This window comes from Desmodus rotundus, chromosome 7 (assembly GCF_022682495.2).
Source record: "Desmodus rotundus isolate HL8 chromosome 7, HLdesRot8A.1, whole genome shotgun sequence".
Lineage (NCBI taxonomy): Eukaryota > Metazoa > Chordata > Mammalia > Chiroptera > Phyllostomidae > Desmodus > Desmodus rotundus.
In genome coordinates this window covers 2,722,300-2,746,480 of record NC_071393.1, presented here as the reverse complement: position 1 = coordinate 2,746,480, position 24,181 = coordinate 2,722,300, and the positions used below count along the sequence as shown (strand labels likewise).

Below are 24,181 nucleotides of genomic sequence, written 5' to 3'. Positions count from 1 at the left end.
GGGACCTCAGCTCTCTCCTTTTCTCACTCCCTGTCATGTCCTCATTTTCAGAACGGTTCTGTCCTCTGGCCCCACAGTCGGGTCTCCTGGGAGAGACTCCCATGTCTAGGCTGGTGGCTCACTCTCTGCTGTGTGGTCCTGGTGGAATGGGAGGGGCTGAGCAGCATTCCGTGTTGAAAGCTGTGCCTTTTCTGTCTGCTGGTTAGTGAAATGTGTGAGTTTGAACAGAACATTCAGCTGGTTCCAGGGCGGAGGCCTGAGTGACTCTTTGCAGAGCATCTGGAGACGCTGCTGCCGTTAGCAGGAAGTCATCGGCTCAGTTTTGCAGTGTGATTCTGATGAAGGTGTGAGGATGGACGTTTTCAAGTGGCAGTAACCTGTGCTGGAAGTTCAGACTGAGGTGCCAGAACAAAGTAGACATGCTGCAGCCCATGCTGCGTTGTGGGAGAAACCTGCGCACACGTTGTCAGGGGAAATGTTCAGCCACCGGGCGGTTACATGAGTCTTGGACACTGTTTCCAAGTCAGCAGCATAAAGGCATCGTGAGAGCAGAGGTGGGGGTGGTTTTGAAGGGAGTTCATTTGGAGAGAGGAGGCTGTGAGTCCCCCAAAAACCCAAGGGGGAGAGGGGTTACCACGGGTCCATGTGGGGAGATTCATATGTGTTCCCTGCCATTGGGCAGTGCACCTGTGTCACCCTGAGACAGGTGTGAGACAAGTGCCCAGCTCACCTTGAGAAAGCAAAGGTGGCCTGTGACCTGAAAGGAGTAATTTTTAAAAATGTAATTATTAGAACAGGTACTATGTTCAGGCGCGGCTCTGCTTCTTTCTGGCTGTGTGACCTTTGGCAAGCCACCTAACCTCTCTGCACTGCTGTTTCTTCGTTTGTAAAATGTGGATGGTGGTGACCATCCCCATGAACGTCCCCATGACCTCAGGGCTGCTCTGAGGACCAGCGCTCTGAGAGCCGGGGCAAGCTCACAGTCACTGCCGGGTGAGCCTCAGCCAGGCCCGTGGTTCCAGCATCAAACCTACAGCTGCAAGAGCCCCTCCCTCCCGCCCGCGTCAGTGCGGCTCCTCTCCCTCCCTCCACAGGTGACTCACTGTGCTTGTCTCACCCTCCCGGAGGGTTTTCAGTGCGGATTCAAGTGACGGGCTAGACCCAGGTCTCTTTAGTTCTCAACTCTGCATTCCAGTGTTTGTAGGACAAGGGGGGCACTTGTGTGTTTTTTTCTCATGAACGGTGCACTGTTCGTGTTTTCTGCATCTTAGCTTTGCCACCTAACGATACATTCTGGAGATCTTTTACATGGTGATACATGGTGAACTTCCCTAATGTTTTAAAGTTGCCCTTCACATTCTGTCCTATGGCCGTGCCCTCACTTCCGTCATTTATTTAACCAGCCCTCACTTATGAGTCTTTAGCTCGGCTCCAGTCTTGCCTTTGCGGTGTGGCCATGCTTCACTCCTGGGCGAGCCCCAGAGGGATGCCTTCCGGAAGTGGGGTCGCTGGGTCGAAGGGCGTGCGCAGCTGCAGCGTCTGTTCCCTCCGTGCGCCGGGGAACTCACTTACCCTCCCGCTGGGCCGCCGTGTCTGGACCGACTGCTTTTTTATGGCCTTGCCAACAGAGGGTGTGACTAGACATTTGGACGTTTCCTTGTTTTGTAGAGGAAAAATGGTATCTGTGTAGCTGTAATGTGCATTTCTCTCGTGGTGGATGCGGCTGGCCGTGTTTCATGTGTGAAGGATTCGTGTGTGTTTCCTTTTCTGGGAAATGTTCATGTGCTCTGCCCGGTTATCTGTTGGATTGTTGCTGTTGCTGCTTTTTTTTCTCATCCATTTCCAGGAGATTTTTATATAGTAAGGAGATCGGCTTTTAATCCATGATGTGAGTTGAAAGTATTTTTCCAGTTTGTCATTGGCCACTTGACTTTGTTCATGAGGTTTGTGTGTGTATTTGTGTTTGCTGTGTATAAGATGTTTATTTTGTGTGACGAGTTTTTGCAATATTTTATTTTGTGGCTTTTGCATTATGTCATACTTAAAAGATCTTAAAACTGGGACATTGTGAAATAACTTCTCCATGATTTCTTCTATATTCTTATAGTTCTTTACATTTAAATGTTTGATCTCATTGGGATTTTTCCTGGGCTTCCAGATGAGTTTGGGTGCAGTTCTATTTTTTTGAGAGGACTACAGTCTGGCTTTCTTTTAGGTCGTTTGGATGTTAAGTGTGATGAGTCAGCACTTACATCACGACAATTTCATACCCTGCCATTCTCTGAACGGCACCGCCTTGTTGCGACGCTCAGTCCCCTCTGTAGAGACCCTCAGACGTCAAGGCAGGAGATGAGGAGTGATGACGCTTAGCAGTGGATGTTCCTCTGTCATGTAAAAGGCTCCCTTGTCACTGGCTTGCGATTTCATTTCCTTCCTTTCGTTCACTCTGCAGTCACTGGGTGCCCACTGCCAGCCACCCTGTGCGGGCCCGGGGTGAGCAGCAGTGGGCCAGGCAGGTGGGGGCTTCACTGCATGGAATGGATGGTCTGGGGGAGGTGCAGCGCTCATGTGGACAGTGAGGTCACCTGGGACCAGGTCGGGGAGGAAGGGCCTTTGCCGCTAGGAATGAGGAAGTGGTCTGGTCTGGGGTGGGTGGTCGGGGAAGGAAGCATCATTTAAACTGCCCTGACTAGAGGGGAGGGACCCTTGGTTGTAGGGTGGGGATTGGAGGGCCTCCCGGAGACTGGGAGGAGCTTGGCTTCAGGGAAAAGCAGGCAGTTGGAGTGTCTGGGGGCAAGTGGGTGAGGGGTGGTGGGGGCTGAGGTTTGTGATGGTTTCTCTCCTTCAGAGAGGGCAGCAGGTCATCTTCCTTTGTCTCCCTCATCCCTGAGTTTCTTTTTGAGAGAAGAAAGGCATCAAATGAAACGGAAACGTTCCTATCCCCCAGACTTACAGCCTCAGTAGCTGGAGCACCTCAGTTGTCTGGCCTTGTGTTCTGGATCGCCGAGGTTCCAGGGATGCTCTGTGAGCTGACAGCAGGGGACTCACTGTCACACACTTGTAGGACTTTGGAGCTGGAAGTTTTGGTTCTGCTTCCCATTTTATAGATTGGAAAACTGAGAAGCCTGGACGTTCCTAACAGGCCCGGGGGCTCGGGACCCTGCACGGAGGCCTGGCCCTTTTGTCTTGTATCTGGAACCTTCTCACTGATTCTTTCCCCCTCTGACTATTCAGAGTGGCCTAGGCCCAGCTCTCACCAGCCCCAGAGGAAACCCTTTAAAAACAGCTGATGGCGCTGCCTGCTTTCATGAGCCCCCAGTGCCGGCCTGCTTGACTCAGGACCATCACTTTAATCATCAAGCTGTGTGCTGGAGATATCGCCCCGACTTCTCCTCATGCTGTGGCTCCCTCTCTTCTCTTGTCTGCAGGGAAGTGGGCGGGGGGCTCGCCCAGTACAGAAAGCCTCCACATTGCAGCACGGTGGGGTTCTTCTTCCCCACTTCCATCCCCCCTCCCTGCTCTCCCTTTTCCTCCAACAGCTGGGCCCAGTGACGATGGCTGTGCTCCTGCCGGCTCCTGCTCTCCTTCCCCTTTCCTTTGCCTTTTCTTCGTCGTTGTCCTTTGGCTTCCACCTCTTCACAGCTTTGTTGTCTACACAGCTTGTGGCTCGTACAGCCTCGCCCAGCGGCGGGCAGCCAAGCAGCCCCACTGGGCCTTTGCACCATGCTGCTGTGCCCCTCCTGTTCCCTTGGGTTTCCAGTTCTCAGGGGGCTGAGAGCACTGTGCACAGAGTGGCAGAGCACAGTGACAGTCTAGTCCCATCAAGGCAAAGAAACTAGGGAAGGGGCCACCGAGCCTGGAAGGAGACCAGGATGTGAGCATCCCTGGCCCCAGTGCTGCGTGAGCAGAGGCGGGCCATCCGAGCACAGGGGCCTTGGTCTTCTTCTGGGAAATGGAGAAGAGGCCAGTCAGTGGTAGTGATGCTGATGGTGAAGGTGGTGATGATGGTGGTGATGGTGGTGATGATGGTGGTAATGATGGTGATGGTGATGATGATGATGGTGATGATGGTGATGCTGCTACTGCTGCTGATGGTGGTGGTGGTGATGATGATGATGGTGGTGATGATGATGACGGTGGTGATGCTGATGCTGATGGTGGTGATGGTAGTGGTGATGCTGATGATGATGGTGGTGATGGTGGTGGTAATGATGGTGGTGGTGGTGGTGGTGGTGGTGATGCTGCTGCTGATGGTGATGGTGATGGTGGTGATGATGGTGATGATGATGGTGGCAATGATGGCAATAATGACAGTAGCTCCCATTGAGTGAGGAATCACCCCAGTGTGTAATTAAAAATGCAGATTCTGCCCCAGCTGGTGTGACTCAGTTGGTGGAGCATTGTCCCACAAAACTGAAATGTCGCTGGCTCAATTCCCGGTCAGGGCATGTGCCTGGGTTGTGGGCCAGGCCTCTGGTTGGGTGTGTGTGAGAAGCAATGGATCAGTGTTTCCCTCCACCTCTTTCTCCTTCCCTTCCCCTCTCTCTAAGAATAAATAAATAAAATCTTTTTAGAAAAACGCAGGTCCTCTGGCTGCACCCTGACCTACTGACTGGGACACCCTCAGTGTTGACCTGGGTTTGCACCCTCCTGATCCCTGCTCTGATTCTGGGGCCCAGTCAGCTTCCAGGAGCTGGGGCTGGCACCCAGTGGATGAGACCCCAAGCCTGCCCTTGGAGAAGCTCGCCCCCGGGAGCCCAAGTTTCAGTTGGGATGTGGCTTCTTTTGCTTCCACGCAACATCACCTCCAAGGCTGGGCCCTGGAACCCGAGGGCTCCGGGTTTGCTGGAGCCCTCACTCAGGCCCAGTCCTGGCCACAGCCTGCGCTCCTGTGTCTTGCCAGGTCCTTTGCCAAGCCCCCGAAGCAGGTGCAGACGGTGTGCGAGTGCATCCTCATCATGAAGGGCTACAAAGAGCTCAACTGGAAAACCGCCAAGGGCATGATGTCTGACCCGAACTTCCTGCGGTCGCTGATGGAGATTGATTTTGATTCAATCAGCCAGAGCCAAGTTAAAAATATCAGAAGTGAGTGTAGAGAAATGTGGGAAGGGCCAGGGTCGTTCTCCATTCAGATTGTTAGTCTCTGAGGTAGGGATGGCAGGCCCTCCTAGCAGCCGCATGGTGGCCCTGTGGCCCTGTGGGTGGAGTGGGTGGGGTGTTGGTCCCCAGACGAAGATGGGGGCAGTGTCCCATGAAACAGGAGGGTGGACCCTGGCTGGGCTGCGTGTTCAACTCCACAGTTTTCTGGTTCTCCTTGGAAGGACACCGTCCCGTCCTGTGGAGCTGGGACCAGCCCCGTGTCCTGTGTGTCTTGTCTGATGGGCACGGTGGTGCCCGGTGTTGCTCTAACTCTCGCTTCTCCTCTTGGCTTCTTGCCAGCATAAAGTCTTCTGCAGGTTCCCGGGGGAGGACGCAGGGGAGGGGAAAGCCCCGCCATGGCCAGCCCCTCTGACTCCAGTCACAGCACTCCCACATCCCCTTTCAGTGTGGAGCCTGACCTGCCCAGGCGCTGAGCCGGGAGGATGATGAGGGTCTTCGCAAAACCCAGCTTGGGTTTATAGTGCCACCGTTTACCCTGACGTTCGTTCAGAACTGTGTCACGAGATGTTCTTTTGCAGCCACTTGAAAACAAAACTAAATGAAACACAAAGGGTCAAAACCACACCAAAACCCAGGGAACTGTCTCCACCTGAACACTGGTTAGATGTGAAGTTACTCCGGGGCCAAGGGTGCGGGTGGAGGCGTCCGTGACCTGTAGTGAGCTACGAATCCCAGTCAGAACCCTGCTGTGAGCCACCTTGGTCCCCAGGTGGCAGTCCCCACTGACCCCCCAGGTGCCCTAGGACTGCTGGTTGTCCTACGGAAGCACCTGGGTACAGGATGTTCTGGGTGGCAGTGACCTGTGCCCTCACTCTCATCTGAAGTGTCCTCTTACAGAGAACTCAATTGGGGCTGGGCCTGCCCACTGTCCCCGGGCAGCCGTCTGGGTCCCGCCCCCTGGTGACTGAGGACTGAGGAACTGGCTGCCCTACGGTGTCTCTGGGCAGCTCATTCCCCACTTTTTCCTGGGGCGGGGCTCGCCGCTCACCACAGTCACTGCGTCTGCAACCTTTCATTTAGGTCTGCTGAAGAACCTCAACACCACAACTGAGGAAATGGAAGCTGTGAGCAAAGCAGGCCTGGGAATGCTGAAGTTCGTGGAGGCTGTAATGGGCTACTGTGACGTTTTTAAAGAAATCAAGCCCAAGAGAGACAAGGTATTGCCCATCTGCAGGGCGCAGACACTGCTGCTGAGTGCCGGACCAACTCGGGGTCAGAGTTCACATGTCCACGGCTTTGCTGGGAGAACTCTGGCAAGGTTCTGATTTTAAGCCCACGAATTGGTTTTCCCAGTGACCAATACCTGTGGATTACAGCCTTTGTTTAGATGTAACAGGGCCTGACAGCCACCACGGGCTTCCGGGTTTCGTGTGAGGGGGTGGAGTGAAAGGCGCTCAAGGTCATTGTCAGGGGTGGTGCAGGGGTCTCAGCTGTGGCTGTGTGCTGCCGCTGGTGGGGCTGGGCATTGTTGCTGCGCCCCACTGTGGTCAGCGTCCGGGCCTTTGCCCACTAGTGCCACCGTCCCTGCCCCCGAGTTCCAACAGCCAGAATGTCTCCAGTCATTGTTGCGTGTCCCCTAGGGGCAAATGGCCCAGACCAGAGCGCCGCTGGGTCAGAGCGACACTTCGAACCCACGAGCAGAGAGCACTGGCAGGCTGGGGCTGTTGCTGTGAGCTGCAGTTTGGTGTCGCTTTGTAGCTCAGAATTCCATTGCTCGGAGCCCTGGGAGCCCGGGTCAGAGGCTGTTCCTTCCTTGCCCCACGATGAACCCTCCCCGGACAGGTCTGCCCATCCTTCTCACTAGGTGGCCAGGCTGGAGCGGAACTTTTACCTCTCGAAACGTGAGCTGGAAAGGATCCAGAACGAGTTGGCCACGATCCAGAGAGAGCTGGAAGCACTGGGGGCCAAGTACGAGGCAGCCATCCTAGAGAAGCAGAAGCTTCAGGAAGAGGCCGAAATCATGGAGCGGCGGCTGATCGCGGCCGACAAGCTCATCTCCGGCCTGGGCTCAGAGAACGTCAGGTCCGTGGGCCCCCTGGGCCGGCTGGGGCTCTCAGAGGAGCTCGGGGTCTGGGCACGGACGTCAGCGACAGAGCTCTCGCCACACAGAGTCTGTGCTGCATTTCCATCTGAAAACCGCATGAAACTGTCTGACTCCACTATTGCCGTGGTGAAGGGGGCTAGTGACCAGCCTGCAGACAGCCTTTCTATTCATTGTTGAGTGTTGTTTATTAAGTGACTCTGGAGGGTTAAGGAGGCAGAGCCACTGCTGTGGAGACAGGGAGAAACCAGTGCCTCCTCTGAGGTGCCTCCCATCCCGGGAGTGGCTACTTCTCGGGGACTATTGACCCCGAGTCCTCTCTGGGCGGGTCTGGAGGAGGAGGCCACTCTGCCATGTGCTTATGCCCTGTTCAGCCCTGAGCTGCGCCCCTGAGTGGGCGGGGCTGTTCAGTGCTTCTGGGCAAGGCCACGTGGCCACAGCTGGCCGGCTGGGTGGGACAGCAGTTCTAACGCAGCACCTGCAGATGTGGTGTGGGACACTGGAAACACTGCTGCTCATGAGAGACACACACGGCCCCTGCTTGCACGGCCCAGAGGACCTGGGCCGCGTTCCCAGAAGAGGCCAGAGAAATGCCGCTCCTACTGCAGGCAGCGTTGTGCCAGCCAGCTGGGCCGGGGTGCGTGAGCTCTGCTGGCTGTGTTTGTGAGTTATGGATTAAACATTCAGAAACAACGCGATTACTGCTTCATAGAGAGCTTGGAGACAAAGTGCGTCCCACGAACATTCATCAAGGCCCCTGTTAGATGCTAGATTCTGCTGAGCCTTGGAATTGAACAAAGTTTTTCAAAACATTAAGTTTGTAGGAAGGGAAGTGGCAAAATGAGCTGGCAATCTAAAAGGAAAGAAAATCTCAAGAAAAGTTTTCTTCTGGCTAGCCCCATTAGCAGTGGGTCAGGCTGGTTCTTCTAGAGCGTTCCTTCAGATTGTGCTGGAAGGTAGCTGCTTACCGCAGCCCCTGTCCTGCACCAGGTGGCTGAAAGACCTGGGCGAGCTGATGCACCGGCGGGTGAAGCTGCTGGGGGACTGCCTGCTCTGTGCGGCCTTCCTGAGCTACGAGGGCGCGTTCACGTGGGACTTCCGCAACGAGATGGTCTGTGAGGTCTGGCAGAAGGACATCCTGGAGCGGGAGATCCCCCTGAGCCAGCCATTTCGGTTAGAAAGCCTGCTCACAGACGACGTGGAGGTCAGCAGGTGTGTGCGGTCCTGAGCCCGGGGACAGGTGGGGCCTTGCCTGGGTCCCCATGGGTGTGCCCCGTGGGTAGCAGCGGGTACACTGTGAATCCAGCTCCCGGACTCTGAGGGTGATTGAGCAGTTTTTGGGATTGGTGGATTGTTCTGGAAGGCTGACCCTGTCCCCCTTGACCCTCGGTTCACAACTGGGTGAGAAAAGTGGGTTTTCCTGCCACTGTCCCTTCCAGGTGGGGCTCCCAGGGACTGCCCCCCGATGAGCTCTCCATTCAGAATGGCATCCTCACCACCCGGGCCAGCCGCTTCCCCCTGTGCATCGACCCGCAGCAGCAGGCCCTCAGCTGGATCAAGAGAAAGGAGGAGAAAAACAACCTGCGGGTATAGCCAGCCTCCCTTGCCCCTGCTGCCCTCCCTGCCCCTGCTCAGGGTGCGGCCTGGCTCCCCACCTCCTCTCCCCTCAGGCATCCCCCCCTAGCCCGTGGCCACACCCAGCTCAGATGCCACTGCCCTGAGCCCAAGGCGGAGCCCCCCAGCCCTGTAGTTGAGTCTTGAGGGCAGGATGACCCCCTGGCTCTGCTCTGCTCTTGCTCTGTGCACTGCCCTCAGGCCGTGAGCTTTGCTCATCTCCATGTCCCTACCGTGCAGGGCTCGGCAGCCTTGGGTGCTCGGTAGCTTTGTTTTGGAAGGGAGTGGGAGAGGACTGGATTAAGATAGAACTCACATACCGTAGAACTCACCCATGTCACACACAACTCGCTGGGTTTTGGTGCACTTACAGAGTAACCAGAGTCAGGGTTATCGCCCCCGAAGGGATGCCATCACCCTCCCCTCAGTCCTTCCCTCCCCCAGCCGCTGGCGCTCGCTGACGTGCCCTCTGTCTCTGCCTGCTTGCCTGTTTTCCACGTCGACGTGGTGGGGTCACACCATGTGGCCTTCTGTGTCTGGCGTCTCTCACTCAGCGCTGTGTGTTTAAGTTCCCACGCGTTGTAGCAGGAGTCGGCGCTGTGTTCCTGCTCACGGCTGACTCGAGTTCCCTTGTGTGGATGGACCACGTCCATCCGTCCACCCATTGATGGGCACGTGGTTTGTTTCCACTTTTTGGCTGTTGTGAATAGTGCTGCTAAGAACATTCATGTCTAAGCTGTTTTGTGGGCATATGTTTTCATGTTTTCTTGGGTGAAATTGCTGGAGTCCAATCACTTGTCTGAAATAATCAACAAATCCATGATCTCGAGTGTTACCTTTGCCCTCTCTTGTCTGGTCCTTGCTCTCAGGTACGTACCTGCGGTTGGGGGAAGCCTGCTGCATCCGTGGTCAGGGGAGCGCTGGCCTCGGCAGCTCAGGAGAGCCACAGACTAGGTCGAGCCGCCCGGGTGCGGCCGTGGTCCTCCGCAGCCCACTTCCCTCAGCCTGCCAGGGCCCCGAGGTGGCCACCTGCTGCTGGCCCCCACTCCGCTGCTGCTGCTGCCCTCTTACGCCTCAAAGAGGCGGATTCAGTTCCTGTGGAGAGAGGCTGGGCCAGTGCAGTAAGAGAGGGCGCAGCCAAGGATGCGGGGCCCCAGCGGGCCGGCGTAGGGGAGGCTTCCTCGTGTGCTTTGAGGGGAGATATTGAGGCAGTCTTGAGGTTTCAGAGCAGGGGACAAAAGAGGAAAGAGAATTAAAACGCACATTTCTGTGGGCTCTGCGTTTGGGTCCCTTTGCGGTCCTGTGAGAGATGTAACAGAATTCTCCCGTAGTCACTCCTCCCTGCTGGACTCTGCATTTACGAGAGGCTGAGCCTGAACCTTGTGGCCTTCTGGGTTCACGCGGGTTACGTGCCCGGCTTCTCCCCTTGGCTGTCTTCCAGGTTCTGTGTCCACACCCCACTCCTCGCCTTCCACGCGGGCAGTGGGCTGACCCTGTGCCTCTGCCTCCCCCATCCTCCAGGCCGCGTCCTTCAATGACCCCGACTTCCTCAAGCAGCTGGAGATGTCCATCAAGTACGGGACGCCCTTCCTGTTCCACGACGTGGACGAGTACATCGACCCTGTGATTGACAACGTCCTGGAGAAGAACATCAAGGTCTCCCAAGGGCGGCAGTTCATCATCCTGGGCGACAAGGAGGTGGACTACGACTCCAATTTCAGACTCTATCTGACCACCAAGCTGGCCAACCCCAGATACACCCCGTCCGTGTTCGGGAAAGCCATGGTGATCAACTACACCGGTGAGGGCCTCCGGCGCTGCAGCGCAGTCAGGTGGTTGCCGTGGGGACCGCGATCTGCGACCAAGGCTTTCCCAGGTCGCCGTTTTACCCAGTGACTGTGGCTCCTCCTCTCTGTCACATCTGAACCAGTCAGTTCTTAATGACCAAGCGACACATAGGAAGGCAAGGCGTTCTGAGCCTTGAGGTGGCTGAGTCAGGACCAGGGCCCAGATGTCCGCACTGGGAGGAGGCGAGACCCCTTCCGGCAGGCAGGAAGTGGTGCTGTGTGTGTGTGCTCACTGTGTGGCTGAGCTCCCTTAGGGACTGCATGCCACGTCTTGAATTTTCTAGGGTCGTCACCCAGGTTCTTAGATGTGGCAGTGCTTTCCACCAGGTTTGGCAATGCTTGGTTTGGTGTGGCAGTGCTCTCCACCAGGGTTTTATGGGGTGCGTCTGCACTCTGTCCACCCCTCTGTAGGGCAGTGTCTCTATTTTATCCTGACATTTCTTCACCTTGTGGCTTCTGAGTGATTATGTCAGGAGTGTGAGTCCCCATATCCCTGAAATGCTGGCTTGTGCCCACCCTCGGCTTGCCCCAGGCACAGCTGCACCGTGAGAAGATACGGTGGCAGGCTTGTCGGGGGACAGCGCAGTGAGGGCCGCCCTGCTCCCCCGCAGTCACACTGAAGGGCCTGGAGGACCAGCTGCTGAGCGTGCTGGTGGCCTTCGAGAGGCATGAGCTGGAGGAGCAGAGGGAGCACCTCATCCAGGAGACGAGCGAGAACAAGAACCTGCTGAAGGACCTGGAAGATTCCCTCCTTCGGGAGCTGGCAACTTCCACAGGGAACATGCTGGACAATGTAGAGCTGGTGCAGACCCTGGAGGAGACCAAGTCCAAAGCCACAGAGGTATCAGCTGCTCAGGAAACGCATTCAATTTAAGGAGAGAACTGGACTCCATGACCTCAGGGCCTCATTTGTGGTCCCAGGCCCTAGAATTGGAGGCTTTGAGGGTGGGAGGACATCAACCTGCACTTTTGTTGGACCTGGACTTTGGGTCACCTGAGGGTTTGCCTGATAAGAACTGGCCCTTCTGTTGGGGCATGCTCTGGGGAGGGTTATCCTGAAGGGGACCCCAGGGGCCCTTGTGCATTAGGTCAGCCTCTTTCAGTTCAGAGTAATAGAAAGTCCAACCCTGCTTGGCTTAAGTCAAAAGGGAATTTATCAGCTTAGAAAACAGAAAGGTCCATGAAAGCTTCAGGTAGGGCTGGATCCAGGACTCCAGATCCAGGACTTTGGGCATGTCATCAAGACTTGGTTTCTCTCCACTCCTGGGCTGTGCCTTCTGTTGGCTTTGTCCTCTGCCACCCCATATTGCTAAGCTCCCCTTGTGGTCTCAAGGTGGGTCTGGCCTCATGTCCTTTCAGGTTCAAGTTCAAAGGGAAGAGTGAGAGTCTTTACCTGTCCCTATCATGAAGGTCCTAGAGGCATTTAAGTCACATGCTCGTCCCAAACCAGGCTCATGGCCTGGGATTGGCCTGAGGATAGACTATGTGGACTGGCTAGGCCTCAGGCACATGCTCCTCTCCTGCAGCTGGGGTGGGGTCGCACATATGGAACAAGATGGGGAAGCTGTGACTCTCCAAGTAAAATGCAGGGACCGTTACTAGAAAAAGGGGCAGTGAGACATGAAGAGATATAATGTCCATCATTTCTTGCAAGGGGGTGGGTGCCCTGATAGCCTCTGGGGCATAAATGGGATTTTCTGGCCGCCCCCCCAACTCCCACCCCCCGTCTTCCCCTTGGTTATGGGTGTGAAGCTCCCTGTTCCCTTGGCAATGTGCACTTTTCCCTTAGGTGTCAGAGAAGCTCAAGCTGGCGGAGAAGACAGCCTTGGACATCGACAGGCTGCGGGACGGCTACCGGCCAGCCGCGCGGCGGGGGGCCATCCTGTTCTTTGTGCTGTCGGAGATGGCCCTGGTGAATGCCATGTACCAGTACTCCCTGAGCGCCTTCCTGGAGGTGTTCGGGCTGTCGCTGAAGAAGTCGCTGCCGGACTCCATCCTTATTAAGCGACTAAGGAACATAACGGACACGCTGACCTTCAACATCTATAACTACGGCTGCACAGGTGAGCGACCCCTTGCACGGACTGGGACAGGTGTGCGCTGTGTGCACCTCCGGTGTCTTCATCCGACTGTCAGGTGGGATTGGGGTCCGCTGACAGCCTCACTTCCACTTCCCTCCTCTGCAGAGGCTCTGTCTCCAGCTGCAGCCCCATTCTGGGGTGCTGGGCTCAGGGCTTCTCCGTAGGGGCTGGGGGCGGGCAGAGTCCAGCCCGCACCAGTCAGGCAGGAAACAGGTTGAGGACTGTTGTCCCTGTGGGGCACACTTGGGTGGCCGACCCTCCTAACACAGGTGAAGGGGAGTTCAGGCCTCCGACTTGGGCTCAGAGGGCTGACCTTCCCAGCAACGTGCATTTCCTGTTAGAAAAGAACTCGAGCACGTCGCATCCTCCCATTGGCGGGATGCACGTCCTCTACACCAGAGATCGGCAGCCATGGCCCACAGGCCACCCCTGGCCTCCACCTGCTTGTATAAATAAAGTTTTATTAGAACGTAGTCATGTATGTGGGGCATGGCTTATAAATTGAGCCCAGCGAGGGCTAAGTGCAGCCATGCAGTCTAGGTGTTTCGTCTCGTTTCTCTTTTTCTCCTTTTCTACTGCTGTTCAAGAACAGCTGTCTCCATTTCCCTCCACCACGCTCCCTGCCTCCCACCCTCAGCCCCGCCCCCGTTACAGTTCTCTTAGGTGTGTGAGCACATTGTGCATACGAAACTCAGTATTAACAACGATTTTTTAAATCACTATCCACCCACTGTTTTCTCCAGGGTTGTTTGAGCGGCATAAGTTACTCTTTTCTTTCAATATGACGATCAAGATAGAGCAAGGAGAAGGGAGAGTTCCCCAGGAGGAATTAGATTTCTTTTTAAAAGGTAATGAATCCACCTCCTTCCGTTCATATGTGTACACAATTTTTTCATTAAAACAACCGCAACAGAAATTCCCCTTAGAACTGGCTTCCAGTTGCGCTGGTTACTAAAAGTTTCAGTGGATGATCCCAGCCTCACAAATGGTTCTGGTTTGTCCTGGAGCCGCCGCTCTCTGCCTGAAGGTGCCCCTGAGGCTGGCAGGAGTCACCAGCGGCGACACGGGAAGCCCACGCCTCCTCCCCTTCCCTGCCCCCTTTCTGCGGTGGGTCTGCCCCAGGGGGAGGTCCAGGCACAGAGCTGCCTGCTCCTCTTGCCGTGTTGGCGTTGGCTGCTGACTCTCCCTCTTCGTGACTAGGAAACATCTCCCTGGAGAGAAGCAGACGGAAGAAGCCCTGCACTTGGCTGTCTGACCAGGGGTGGGAAGACATCATGCTTCTGTCGGAGTTGTTTCCAGACCGCTTTGGGGGTCTTCCCGAGGACGTGGAGAAACATCCGGCCGTCTGGCAGGAGGTGAGCTCCTGCTCATCTCCTCACTCGCTTCCCTACACGTCGGATCTCCAGGCCGAAACTGTAGCCTGACTCCTCGTGAGTGCAGGGGTGTGCTTTGTGCGGACCATTCTGAGTGTGACCAGTGCCCTCTCATTCCCTGGACAGAAGTCTTCTTTATGTGCTTGTTCAGCCAACTTTGTGGGAGAACCATTGTCCTTCCGTCCATCCATCCGTACTTCCATCCATCCATCCATCCATCCATCCATCCATCCATCCATCCATCCTTCCATCTGTCCACCCATGCATCCCTTCATCCACTCATCCATCCAGCATCCAAGAAACACTCACTGAGCACCTACCAGGGACATGCCCCCGATGGGCACTGGCGGTCTCAGCAGTGAATACGAGTGTGTATTTATACTCGTGTGCACTCATGTGCACTCTCTTTCCTGAAGTGCATGTTTTGGGGTAGGAAACGATAGCTCTGGTGAGAAGTGGCGTTGATGTTCATGCTCCCATAGATTTCTCCCCTTGACAGTGGCTTTGGGACCGTCGCATAAAGATGGGGGCCTGCGCCGTGACCCAGCTGACGCCACCACGGCTGTGTTTTGTTCTTTCCAGTGGTATGACCTGGACTCGCTCGAGCAGTTTCCCTTCCCCTTGGGTTATGACAGCGACATCACCCCGTTCCAGAAGTTGCTGATCCTGCGCTGTTTCCGTGTGGATCGGGTCTACCGGGCCGTGACCGACTACGTGACTGTAACGATGGGAGAGAAGTAAGTGCGGTGTTCATGTCCGCCCGGCCCTTTCTGTGGGGCCATGCCTGTCCGTGCACTCTGACGGCAGGGGTGGCCGGCTCCAGGAGAACCGCCTTCGAATGCTGTTGGGTAGCCACTCTGGAACAGCGCTGCTCTAGAGAAATACAGTGTTAAAACTCACATATTAAATACGATCTCATCATGGAGTCCATGAGATACTGTGCGTATCTCTTCGGTATGGAGGATTTAAAACCCCGCATGGACTTACCCAGGGCTTGTCTCAGTGTGGGTGGCCACACTTCAGGTGCCAGCAGCCACAGTCCCTCGTGCCTGCCACATCAGATGCTGGGGCTCAAATGTGACTTGGTGGCTGGCAGGTGATGGAAATGAGTGAATGAAGCTGGGTGGGGACTGTGGCAAACTGTAGGAGAGGTCAGGTCCTGGTTGGCGGCCCCTTAACTCCTGCTGACTGATACCAGGTGGCAGTGGGGACCCAGATCCTCCGACTCTTCAAAATAAGCTAGGAATTTAGGTTTCTGCCCATCCTTATGTGTTGGAAGCTAATTTTTTGGAATTTCAAAATGTGAGCCATTCAGAACACACCTGTGCAGCCGTCACTGTGGAGACCCTGGGTCTGGTGCCAAGGGGATGTCCCCCAGAAGGCTGGCCGAGGGCGCTCTGCCAGGAGGCCCTTGCCCCATGCAGACGCACACGCCTGTGCAGGTGGGAGGCAGGGAGGCCCCGGCGTGCTGCGTCCTGTGTGCGTGGCGAGTGGATTCTCAGGCTGGGTGGGCTGTGCGGGGAGCCCTAGCAGAGGGGTGGGCCCAGGGCGGCAGATGCGGGAGAGTGCCCTGGCCAGCGTGTCCTCCCACCAGGTACGTGCAGCCCCCGATGATCAGCTTCGAGGCCATCTTCGAGCAGAGCACCCCCAACTCACCCATCGTGTTCATCCTGAGCCCCGGCTCCGACCCCGCCAGCGACCTCATGAAGCTCGCCGAGCGCACTGGGTTTGGGGGAAACCGCCTCAAATTCCTTGCCATGGGTCAAGGCCAAGATAAGGTAATTTGTTGTTGGAAGGAGCAGCTCTGAGTCGGGCAAGGTCTCTGGCCTCTGTGAGGGAAGAGCTGATGAGCCCGGTGTTAGGCTAATCGGGCCATGCCCTGAGAGAGCCGGGGGCGCAGTTCCTGGCGCTATAAGGAGAGCGTGGTTCTAGATCTGGTATCCGGTGGCTGCCCCGCACGCGTGGTCATGGGTGCTGGTCCTTCCAAAGCCCTTTCACACAGCCAGCTCCTCCCACCCCTGCAGCCCCCATCCCCGTTGTGGATCAGGGTTGTCACTGCCCCAGGGGCCAGGCTGAGGAAGTGGTCCGAGAGCAGGGGTGACTGTGTCAGAGAAGTGGGAACTTTGGGGCCGAGCGGGCCATGGGGGAGACCACGGTGCTCCCTCACCACCCAGGCTGTGATCAGCCCCACACATATAGGTGGCCCTGAGAGAGTTCGGACACTGTCCCTTCGAAGGCTCCCTCCACAGCTCCAGCTGGAGCGGGCCTTTGCTGGTCGGGGGTTGGAGTGGGTCTCTGGGAGGACATGGGGGTGCCAGGGCTCCAGGACACCAGCTCTCCTCTCCCATCGTTGCAGCTGGCTCTGCAGCTGCTGGAGACAGCGGTGGCTCGCGGGCAATGGCTGATGCTGCAGAACTGCCACCTGCTGGTCAAGTGGCTGAAGGATCTGGAGAAGTCCTTGGAGAGGATCAGCAAGCCCCACCCGGACTTCCGCCTTTGGCTGACCACGGACCCCACCAAGGGCTTCCCCATCGGGATTCTGCAGAAGTCCTTGAAGGTCTGGCTCCAGGATGGACCCTGACGCACCCACAGCCCCGCCCTCGGCTCACCGCCAGTCGTCTGTGTGTGTGCATGCATGCATGCTCAGAAATAATCCCAGGGTGTGGCTGGAGCCCCCCCATACCCTGTCCAATTCCACACCCCCTGTCTTCAGAGGTCACCCCTGTCCCGCCCTGGGCGGCAGCTGCGCCTCCCAAACACAGCGTAGGCTGGCGTGCACGGACTGCGCGTCTCTCTGAACAGAGGCCCGCCCCACCTGCAGCCCTCTGGCGGTTCATGCAGAAGTTTCCTGTGGTTTACACGCCCCATTTAACGTATCCCCCTGAGAATTTTTGGAAAGGTTCTGCCATCTGTCTCGGGCCGGTAGAGGGCAAAGTAACTCCATACACTTCACCCTTGAGGGCCCCGGTTCGGGGAGTGGTGGGGGAACCTCCTCCAGGTCACTTGCCAAGCAAGTGGCTGTGCTTCTGAGAACATCCATTCAGCCCCTTAAGGTCTGCTGGGCCCTTAACAAGAGGAAGGAGCAGCTCTGGGTCTGGCTGTGATCCGGGGACGGGACAGGTGGCCACCTAAAGACGCGGGACAGCCGGGAAGACGGCGCTGTGCGCACTCCTCAGAGCCGTGTGCGGGCCTGGCCCCCGACAGGTTGTCACGGAGGCGCCCAACGGGCTCAAGCTCAACATGAGAGCGACTTACTTCAAGATCTCTCACGAGGCGCTGGACCGGTGCCCGCACCCCGCGTTCAGGCCCCTGGTCTACGTGCTGGCCTTCTTCCACGCCGTGGTGCAGGAGCGGAGGAAGTTCGGGAAGATTGGCTGGAACGTGTACTACGACTTCAACGAGTCTGACTTCCAGGTGAGCACCCGGCGCGGCCTCCCCCGGAGCTGTCTTTCCTGCCCGTTCTCCCACACGAGCGATGGCGGTATCGGCCCTGCCCACGTCTTCACAAGGGGCAGGGTGCGAGTGGCAGTGGGTCTGGTTGTTGCTGAGCCCGTCCCTCCTCTTCTCAGGTCTGCATGGAGATTTTGAACACCTACTTAACGAAGGCCTTCCAGCAGCGTGACCCCCGCATCCCATGGGGCAGCCTCAAGTACCTCATTGGAGAGGTAGGAGCGTCCTGGGAACCCTCTGTGCACTGCCTCCCAGGGCTTGAGTGGCCTGGCACCCTTGAGCGTGGTCTCAGAGCCCCGGGTGACCCCCCTCTTGCTCCTCCTGCCCGTCAGCCCAGGCCCCTCAGTCTCTGTGTCGTCCTCGTTCTCACAGACCTCCATCCACATGTGGGTTCTGGGGTCATCGCCCTGGAGGTGCGTGTCCTTGAAGCGTGGCAGGGCCTGCCTTGCCACGCCTTGGGCGTGTCGCAGAGCCTGGCTCCCATTCTGTGCCTTCATGCAGGGTGTGTGGGACTGCTCCTCAGTGGCTGGCACACGGCCCAAATAGTGACATCCCTGTTCCAGAGACAAACGTGGCTGCTGGCCCGCTCGGTTGTTGTGTTCGGTTCGTTTCTTCAGTCCCCGGCCGCTGGCTCTCACCCCTGTAACCCCAGGTCATGTATGGAGGGCGGGCCATCGACAGCTTCGACCGGCGCATCCTGACCATCTACATGGACGAGTACCTGGGAGACTTTCTCTTTGACACTTTCCAGCCGTTCCACTTCTTCCGGAACAAGGAAGTGGACTACAAAATTCCCGCCGGTGACGTAAAGGAAAGATTCGTTGGTGAGGTTTCTCAGACATTAGGAAAGTACTTTGAAAGTCTTCCCCCAAGGGGGTCCATATGTTTCAGCTGTTCTGTTTTCTGTGGTCGGCTTGATGGTTCTTCTGTCCCCTCACCTAAGGGGACAGGAGAGCCATCTGGCTGGTAGGTGCGGTCCATCACACCTCTGAGAGGTCCCATGGGGCTGGTCCCAGCCTCCGAGCTGCTGGAGCCAGTTCAGATTTCCTGTCCTGGGATGATGGCGCGTCTGTCGGATTCCGCCTAGAAGGACAGGGTGGCTCCTGAAGCTCACCGAGCTGTTTTCGTAACGGATGGACATAGAGCTGGACTGGTCAAGCTGGTGTCAAGTTCTCATTAAAGACATGTCACCAAGCAGGGCAATTATTCTCATGTGTCGGGGTGCTGAGGTGGTGGGCCCTCTGTGATGGAGGGGGGTGCGTTGCGGACCGAGTATGTTTGTGATTGCAGAAGCCATTGAGGCCCTGCCGCTGGCCAACACGCCAGAGGTGTTCGGTCTCCACTCCAACGCTGAGATCGGGTACTACACGCAGGCCGCTCGCGACATGTGGGCTCACCTGCTGGAGCTGCAGCCGCAGACAGGTACCGTCCACAGGGAGGACGAAGTTGGGGCTGGAGGCTGCTGGTCCAAGGTGCTGCTGCTGGTCCCTAGGGTGTCCGTAGTGCTGATGCCTGTCCGCCAGCCACCAGGCTTGGGGCCCCAGTCCACACCCTGCTGCCTTGCTCTCCCTGACAAGTATCCTGGTTTTAGGGGAATCGAGCAGTGGCATCAGCCGAGACGATTACATTGGCAACGTGGCCAAGGACATAGAGAACAAGATGCCCAAGGTCTTCAACTTGGACCAGGTCAGGAAGCACCTGGGGTTGGGAATCTCCCCCACATCGGTGGTGCTCCTGCAGGAGCTGGAACGCTTCAACAAGCTCATCATCCGGATGTCCCGGTCCCTAGCTGAGCTGCAGAGGGTGAGCGTGTCCCCACCGGGCAGAGTCCTGCCTCGACGTAGAGCTTGGTGATCTGACCCCCACCTGCCCACTCCCCATCTGCCCACAGGCCTTGGCTGGAGAAGTTGGGATGAGCAGCGAGTTAGACGACGTCGCCCGGTCCCTATTTATCGGGCAGATCCCGAACATCTGGAGAAAGCTCGCCCCCGACACCCTGAAGTCCCTTGGGAACTGGATGCTCTACTTCTTGCAGCGGTTCAGCCAGTACACGTCGTGGGTGAGGGAGAGGTCGCTGGCTCGTGGTGCAGCCTGGACCCCCTGCGACCACCTCCCAACTGTTCCCCACCCCCAGACCTCTGTTAGCAGTTGGCCGAGTGCTTTAGAGATGGTGTCTGACTCTCCAAGCGTATCTGTCTTTTTTCCTTTTCTGGTTTTAAGACTTGGCAGTGGACCACTTGCAGCTTGGTTTACTGGTCTGAGAGTCTGTCCTGGCAACTGTCCATCTAAGTCCCTCTAGGTCCACCTCATTCTTTTTGGGACACCCCCAGGCCCTTTGCACTGGTGGACCTTGAGGCGGTCACCATTGGGTTTTTCTCTTCTTTCTCTCTGCCAGCCCCAGCGACAGCCCAGAGCACATGCCTTTGGTGCTGACGTGAGTGTGTCCCCTGGTCATTTCTGCAGTGGAAGCGGTGGGTCAGAGTGTGTGCGTTTCGGGTTTGGGCAGCTCTTGTCAGACAGTTTTCTAGAGGAGCCGAAACCAGAGTGTGGGAGGTCGCTTATTCCCTCAGCTCTCACAGCGCCGTGAGCTCCCAGTAGTTTGAATCTCTTCTCCCTCATCGGCAGCAGTGATACCTAATTGTTGGGATGTGCATTTCTCCTTTTTAAAAATCATTCTTACTTTTCAATTGTAGTTGACATACAATATTATATTAGGTGTGCACCCCAGTCATTAGACATCATCTAACTTACTAAGTGATCATCCCGATAAACCTTATACCCATTTGCCACTGGGCATAGTTGTTAGAGCATCGCCGACTCTGTCCCCTGTGCTGGACTTTCCATCCCTGTGACTGCGCTGTCAGGATGAGTCTGTGCTTTCCCACCCCTCACCCCTCTCCCCCCGCCGCCAACTCCTAACTCCCCTCCCATCCGGCATCCGCCAGCGAGTTCTCGGTATCTAGGAGTCTGTTTCTGTTGTGCTTGTTTGTTTATCTTGTTTTTTAGATTCAGTTGTTGATAGTTATATATTTATTGCCATTTTATTACTCAAAATTTTTATTTTTTTTTCTCCTTCTTAAAGAAGACCTTTTAACATTTCTTGTAATAGTGGTTTGGTGGTGATGAGCTCCTTTAGCTTTTTCTTGTCTGGGAAGCTCTTTATCTGCCCTTTGGTTCTAAATGATAGCTTTGCTGGGTAGAGCAGGCTTGGCTGTGGGTCCCTGCTTTTAGTCACTTTGAGTATTTCCTACCACTGCCTTCTGGTCTGCAAAGTTTCTTTTGAGAAATCAGTTGACAGTCTTATGGGGCTCCCTTGTAGGTGACTGCTTTTCTCTTGCTGCTTCTAAGGTCCCCTCTGTCTTTAACCTCTGCATTCTGGTCAGGGTGTGTCTCGGTGCGGCCCACTTAGTGAGCATTATGGGGCTCCCTGAGGCCAGATGCTGCTTGTTTGAGAGACTTTAGGAAGGTCTGAAATTTGACCCAGGACGCCGTTCTTATGGAAGGCCACTGGGAACAGCTGGGGTGGGCCCCCGTCTTTGGCGGGGCGGGGTCTCAGGCTGGGCAAGCAGTGTGAGCCACACTGACGGAGACTGGGATGCGGCACCTGCCTGCCTGCTCCGGGCCAGGAGGGCTCAGAAAAGGAACAATGGCCTCTGCCAGCACTTTTGTTTGGCAGAAAGCTGCCCCTGAGCCAGCTCTTGCCCCAACACCAGACAGTTTGGTTCCTGCCCATGTGTCCCTGGTGCCTTTTGAGCTGCTGTCCCAGTGCTGGAGCCCAGAGCCAGTGAGGCCGAGTGAGCCTGCATGCGGGCCCTTTAAGAGGAATTGCTGGGGACTCTGTCTCACTCAGCTAAAATCCCTGCTGGTTTTTACAGCCAGAGGTTATGGGGACTTCTCTTCCTGGCTCTGGTACCCTGGACCGGGGGGCCTGGTATGGGGCTGGGACCCCTTGCCCCTCAGCGGGGACCTCTGCAGCCGAGATATCAGTCCAGACTTTTATCCGACACGTGTGGGTGTGACCAGTAGCCTGTTCCGTGTCTCCGCTTCCCGTCATTCTCTGTGTGGTGGCTTTATCCCTTTAGTTGTAGGGCTTCCATCAGCTAGGTTTCCCGCGGTTCTGCGTGGTGGTGGCTCTGTCACTGAGCTGTAACTCGGACGTGGCTGTGGGTGCGTGCGAGACTGCGTCTACCTTCGCTGCCATCTTGGCCGGCCGCCCAGATATGCTTCTTTGACTCTGGTGAGGCTGAGTGTGTTTTACATCTCGTGTTGCTTTTTCTGCGAATTGTGTTTTGGTATATTGGTTTCATTTTTATTGAGTTCTCCATCTTTTAAAGTTGATTTTTAAGAGATCTTTGCATGTCAAGGAAATTAGTCAAATGTATCAGTCTTTTCTGTTACGGCTTCTGGGTTTTACCGTCTTCACTCCCAAGGTTGTCGTCATTATTACACCTATTGGACATTTGATCTGGTACCTCTGTGGTTTTACTTTCTCACATCCAAACCTTTGCTGCATCTGGAATTTGGCGTGGTTGCTTTTCCCACGTGGGCCACCAGCTGTCCCGACCCCGCCTTCTTGCCACCTGCACAAACTGCGTCTTTAATCATGAACTCACGGTCTGGTCAGCTTTGACCCCCCCTTCTCTCCAGGTCACCGAGGGCGAGCCCAGCGTGATGTGGCTTTCAGGGCTGCACATCCCTGAGTCCTACCTCACGGCCCTGGTGCAGGCCACCTGCCGGAGGAACGGGTGGCCTCTGGACCGCTCCACCTTGTTCACACAAGTGACCAAGTTCCAAGATGCAGATGAAGTGAATGAGCGGGCAGGACAAGGTATGGTCAGCTCCTTATGGATCCACAGCCTCTCATGTAGGGTGCCCCTCCGAGCGCCCCGGTTCTGGGGGTGAACGTCGTGTGAGCTGGATGGGCCAGGCTGGGTTTGTGGGTTACTCTGCCGCCACATGGCTGCGTTGTGCACCGTCCACGTCTTGACGTCTCCCGGGGGAGCACGCACTCCTTCCAGCACTCTCTCCTGTGAGACCCGGGCCAGCATCGAGAGACCTGGACCATGCTTGCCTGGCTGGTTTGCAGAAATGGGCTCCTAGGTCAGAATGAGAGCTATCCTGGATCTGGAGACTGGGCGACTTCCCTGGAGACCTTGAGGGGCTCTAGGCGTGGGCATCACAGACAGTGGGCTGGACTGGGACCTTCAGTGTGGCTGCAGCCTCGCATGCCTTTGACAGTGGTCGCTCACTGTGCTGGCTGTCTCTGGACACGGCCACTTCCCGGGGCCCCGGGGTCCTCGTCAGGACCTGCAGCTGCAGCACTAGCGCCCCTGTGAACTCTTCAGAGGGGATTAATGATGAAGACGCAGGACCGCTCAGTGTGTGTCTGGCGTGGACACCGCTTAGGGCTGTTGCGCAGAAGAATGGCAGGTGCCTCTGCGTAAAGCCCGGCCTCCTCTGGCTCCTCAGGCTGCTTCGTGTCGGGACTGTATCTGGAAGGTGCCGACTGGGATATAGACAGAGGCTGTCTCATCAAGAGCAAGCCCAAGGTGCTGGTTGTCAACCTGCCGATCCTGAAGGTCATCCCCATCGAAGCCCACCGCCTCAAACTGCAGGTGGGAGGCTCACACCGCTCTCCTCTCCCCTCCCTTCCCCTCTCCCCCTCCCCCACCCCCGCTGTAGGTACACACGAGGCGGTGCTTAACCTCCCCTGGGTTGGGGAGCCCATGAGGCACGATCCCAGTGTGGAGTCACGTCCCAGGCAAGTGCATGCGCACACATGCGTGTACACAGAGACTTTTGCAGGGGGCAGATTCAAGTTCAGGAGCTGCGGTCCAGGCCAACTTCAGGAAAGACTGCTGGTTTCTTGTTAAATTCAGTGGGCAGGGGCTGATTCACGGCCCCATCTGGTGTGAACAGCGCGCCTCCCGCTTTGCCTGGCCTGGGTCCTCTTCTAATGAGTATGCCCGCTTTGTGAGCAGGATTGCCCTGCAGAGCCCCTGTGCCCGGCAGGGGAGCCCCCACCCTCTGAGCATTTAGATTAAAGCTCTGCCCCCTACAGTGACAGGGGCTCTCGCCTCTGGCGGGGACTCCTCACATGCCTTTCCTTCGCAGAACACCTTCCGGACGCCTGTCTACACCACTTCCACCAGAAGGAACGCCATGGGGGTTGGCTTGGTCTTTGAAGCCGACCTCTTTACCACGAAGCACATTTCTCACTGGGTGCTGCAAGGGGTGTGCCTCACCCTGAATTCTGATTGACCCTCTGGGCGAAGGGGACTCATGAGGAAGGGCCAAGCCTGCTGCCATTTCTTGGGGCCTCTCAAGAGGCAGCAGGGGGCTTGACAACAGCTTTCCTTTCATTTGGAATTAGCTGTTCTAATTTCTTTCCATATAAATTAACCTGCATGGTTTTGTTTTTGAAGCTATTTTTTTAAGGATTCGAAAAAGTAAATTCCCAAGGACAGCATTTTAAGATGTTGAGTGTTTTATTTTCCTTCTCAGAGGAAACACTTGGTTAAGCCTAAGTGCCTGGCATGTCGCAGGCAAAGTGAGAACTCTAATGTGAATTTCCACAGGTGTGCGTTCCATCGTCTCCGTCTGCGGTCCGTTTCG

At 56.3% G+C, this 24,181-nt stretch overlaps 1 protein-coding gene across 3 annotated transcripts in view; it reads left to right on the top strand.

The window, feature by feature from the left end:
* DNAH10 (dynein axonemal heavy chain 10) overlaps nt 1-24,035 on the top strand; it is a 132,318-nt gene extending 108,283 nt beyond the window's left edge. For 2 of the 3 annotated variants that reach the window (XM_045200470.3, XM_045200472.2), the window contains 22 exons: nt 4,904-5,085; nt 6,181-6,317; nt 6,965-7,182; nt 8,192-8,413; nt 8,641-8,788; nt 10,337-10,616; nt 11,274-11,503; nt 12,452-12,725; nt 13,487-13,591; nt 13,944-14,098; nt 14,699-14,853; nt 15,711-15,894; nt 16,473-16,673; nt 17,321-17,530; nt 17,686-17,781; nt 18,219-18,390; nt 18,857-18,988; nt 19,158-19,369; nt 19,458-19,625; nt 22,214-22,394; nt 23,036-23,181; nt 23,681-24,035. In XM_045200470.3, the coding sequence (XP_045056405.3) occupies nt 4,904-5,085; nt 6,181-6,317; nt 6,965-7,182; nt 8,192-8,413; nt 8,641-8,788; nt 10,337-10,616; nt 11,274-11,503; nt 12,452-12,725; nt 13,487-13,591; nt 13,944-14,098; nt 14,699-14,853; nt 15,711-15,894; nt 16,473-16,673; nt 17,321-17,530; nt 17,686-17,781; nt 18,219-18,390; nt 18,857-18,988; nt 19,158-19,369; nt 19,458-19,625; nt 22,214-22,394; nt 23,036-23,181; nt 23,681-23,827 (3,955 nt within the window). In that variant the 3' untranslated portion in view covers nt 23,828-24,035. Of the gene's footprint in view, nt 1-4,903; nt 5,086-6,180; nt 6,318-6,964; nt 7,183-8,191; nt 8,414-8,640; nt 8,789-10,336; nt 10,617-11,273; nt 11,504-12,451; nt 12,726-13,486; nt 13,592-13,943; nt 14,099-14,698; nt 14,854-15,710; nt 15,895-16,472; nt 16,674-17,320; nt 17,531-17,685; nt 17,782-18,218; nt 18,391-18,856; nt 18,989-19,157; nt 19,370-19,457; nt 19,626-22,213; nt 22,395-23,035; nt 23,182-23,248; nt 23,328-23,680 lie in introns of all 3 variants that reach the window. The other variant, XM_045200473.2, reaches the window with a different exon arrangement.
* The last annotated feature ends 146 nt before the right edge of the window (nt 24,036-24,181 follow it).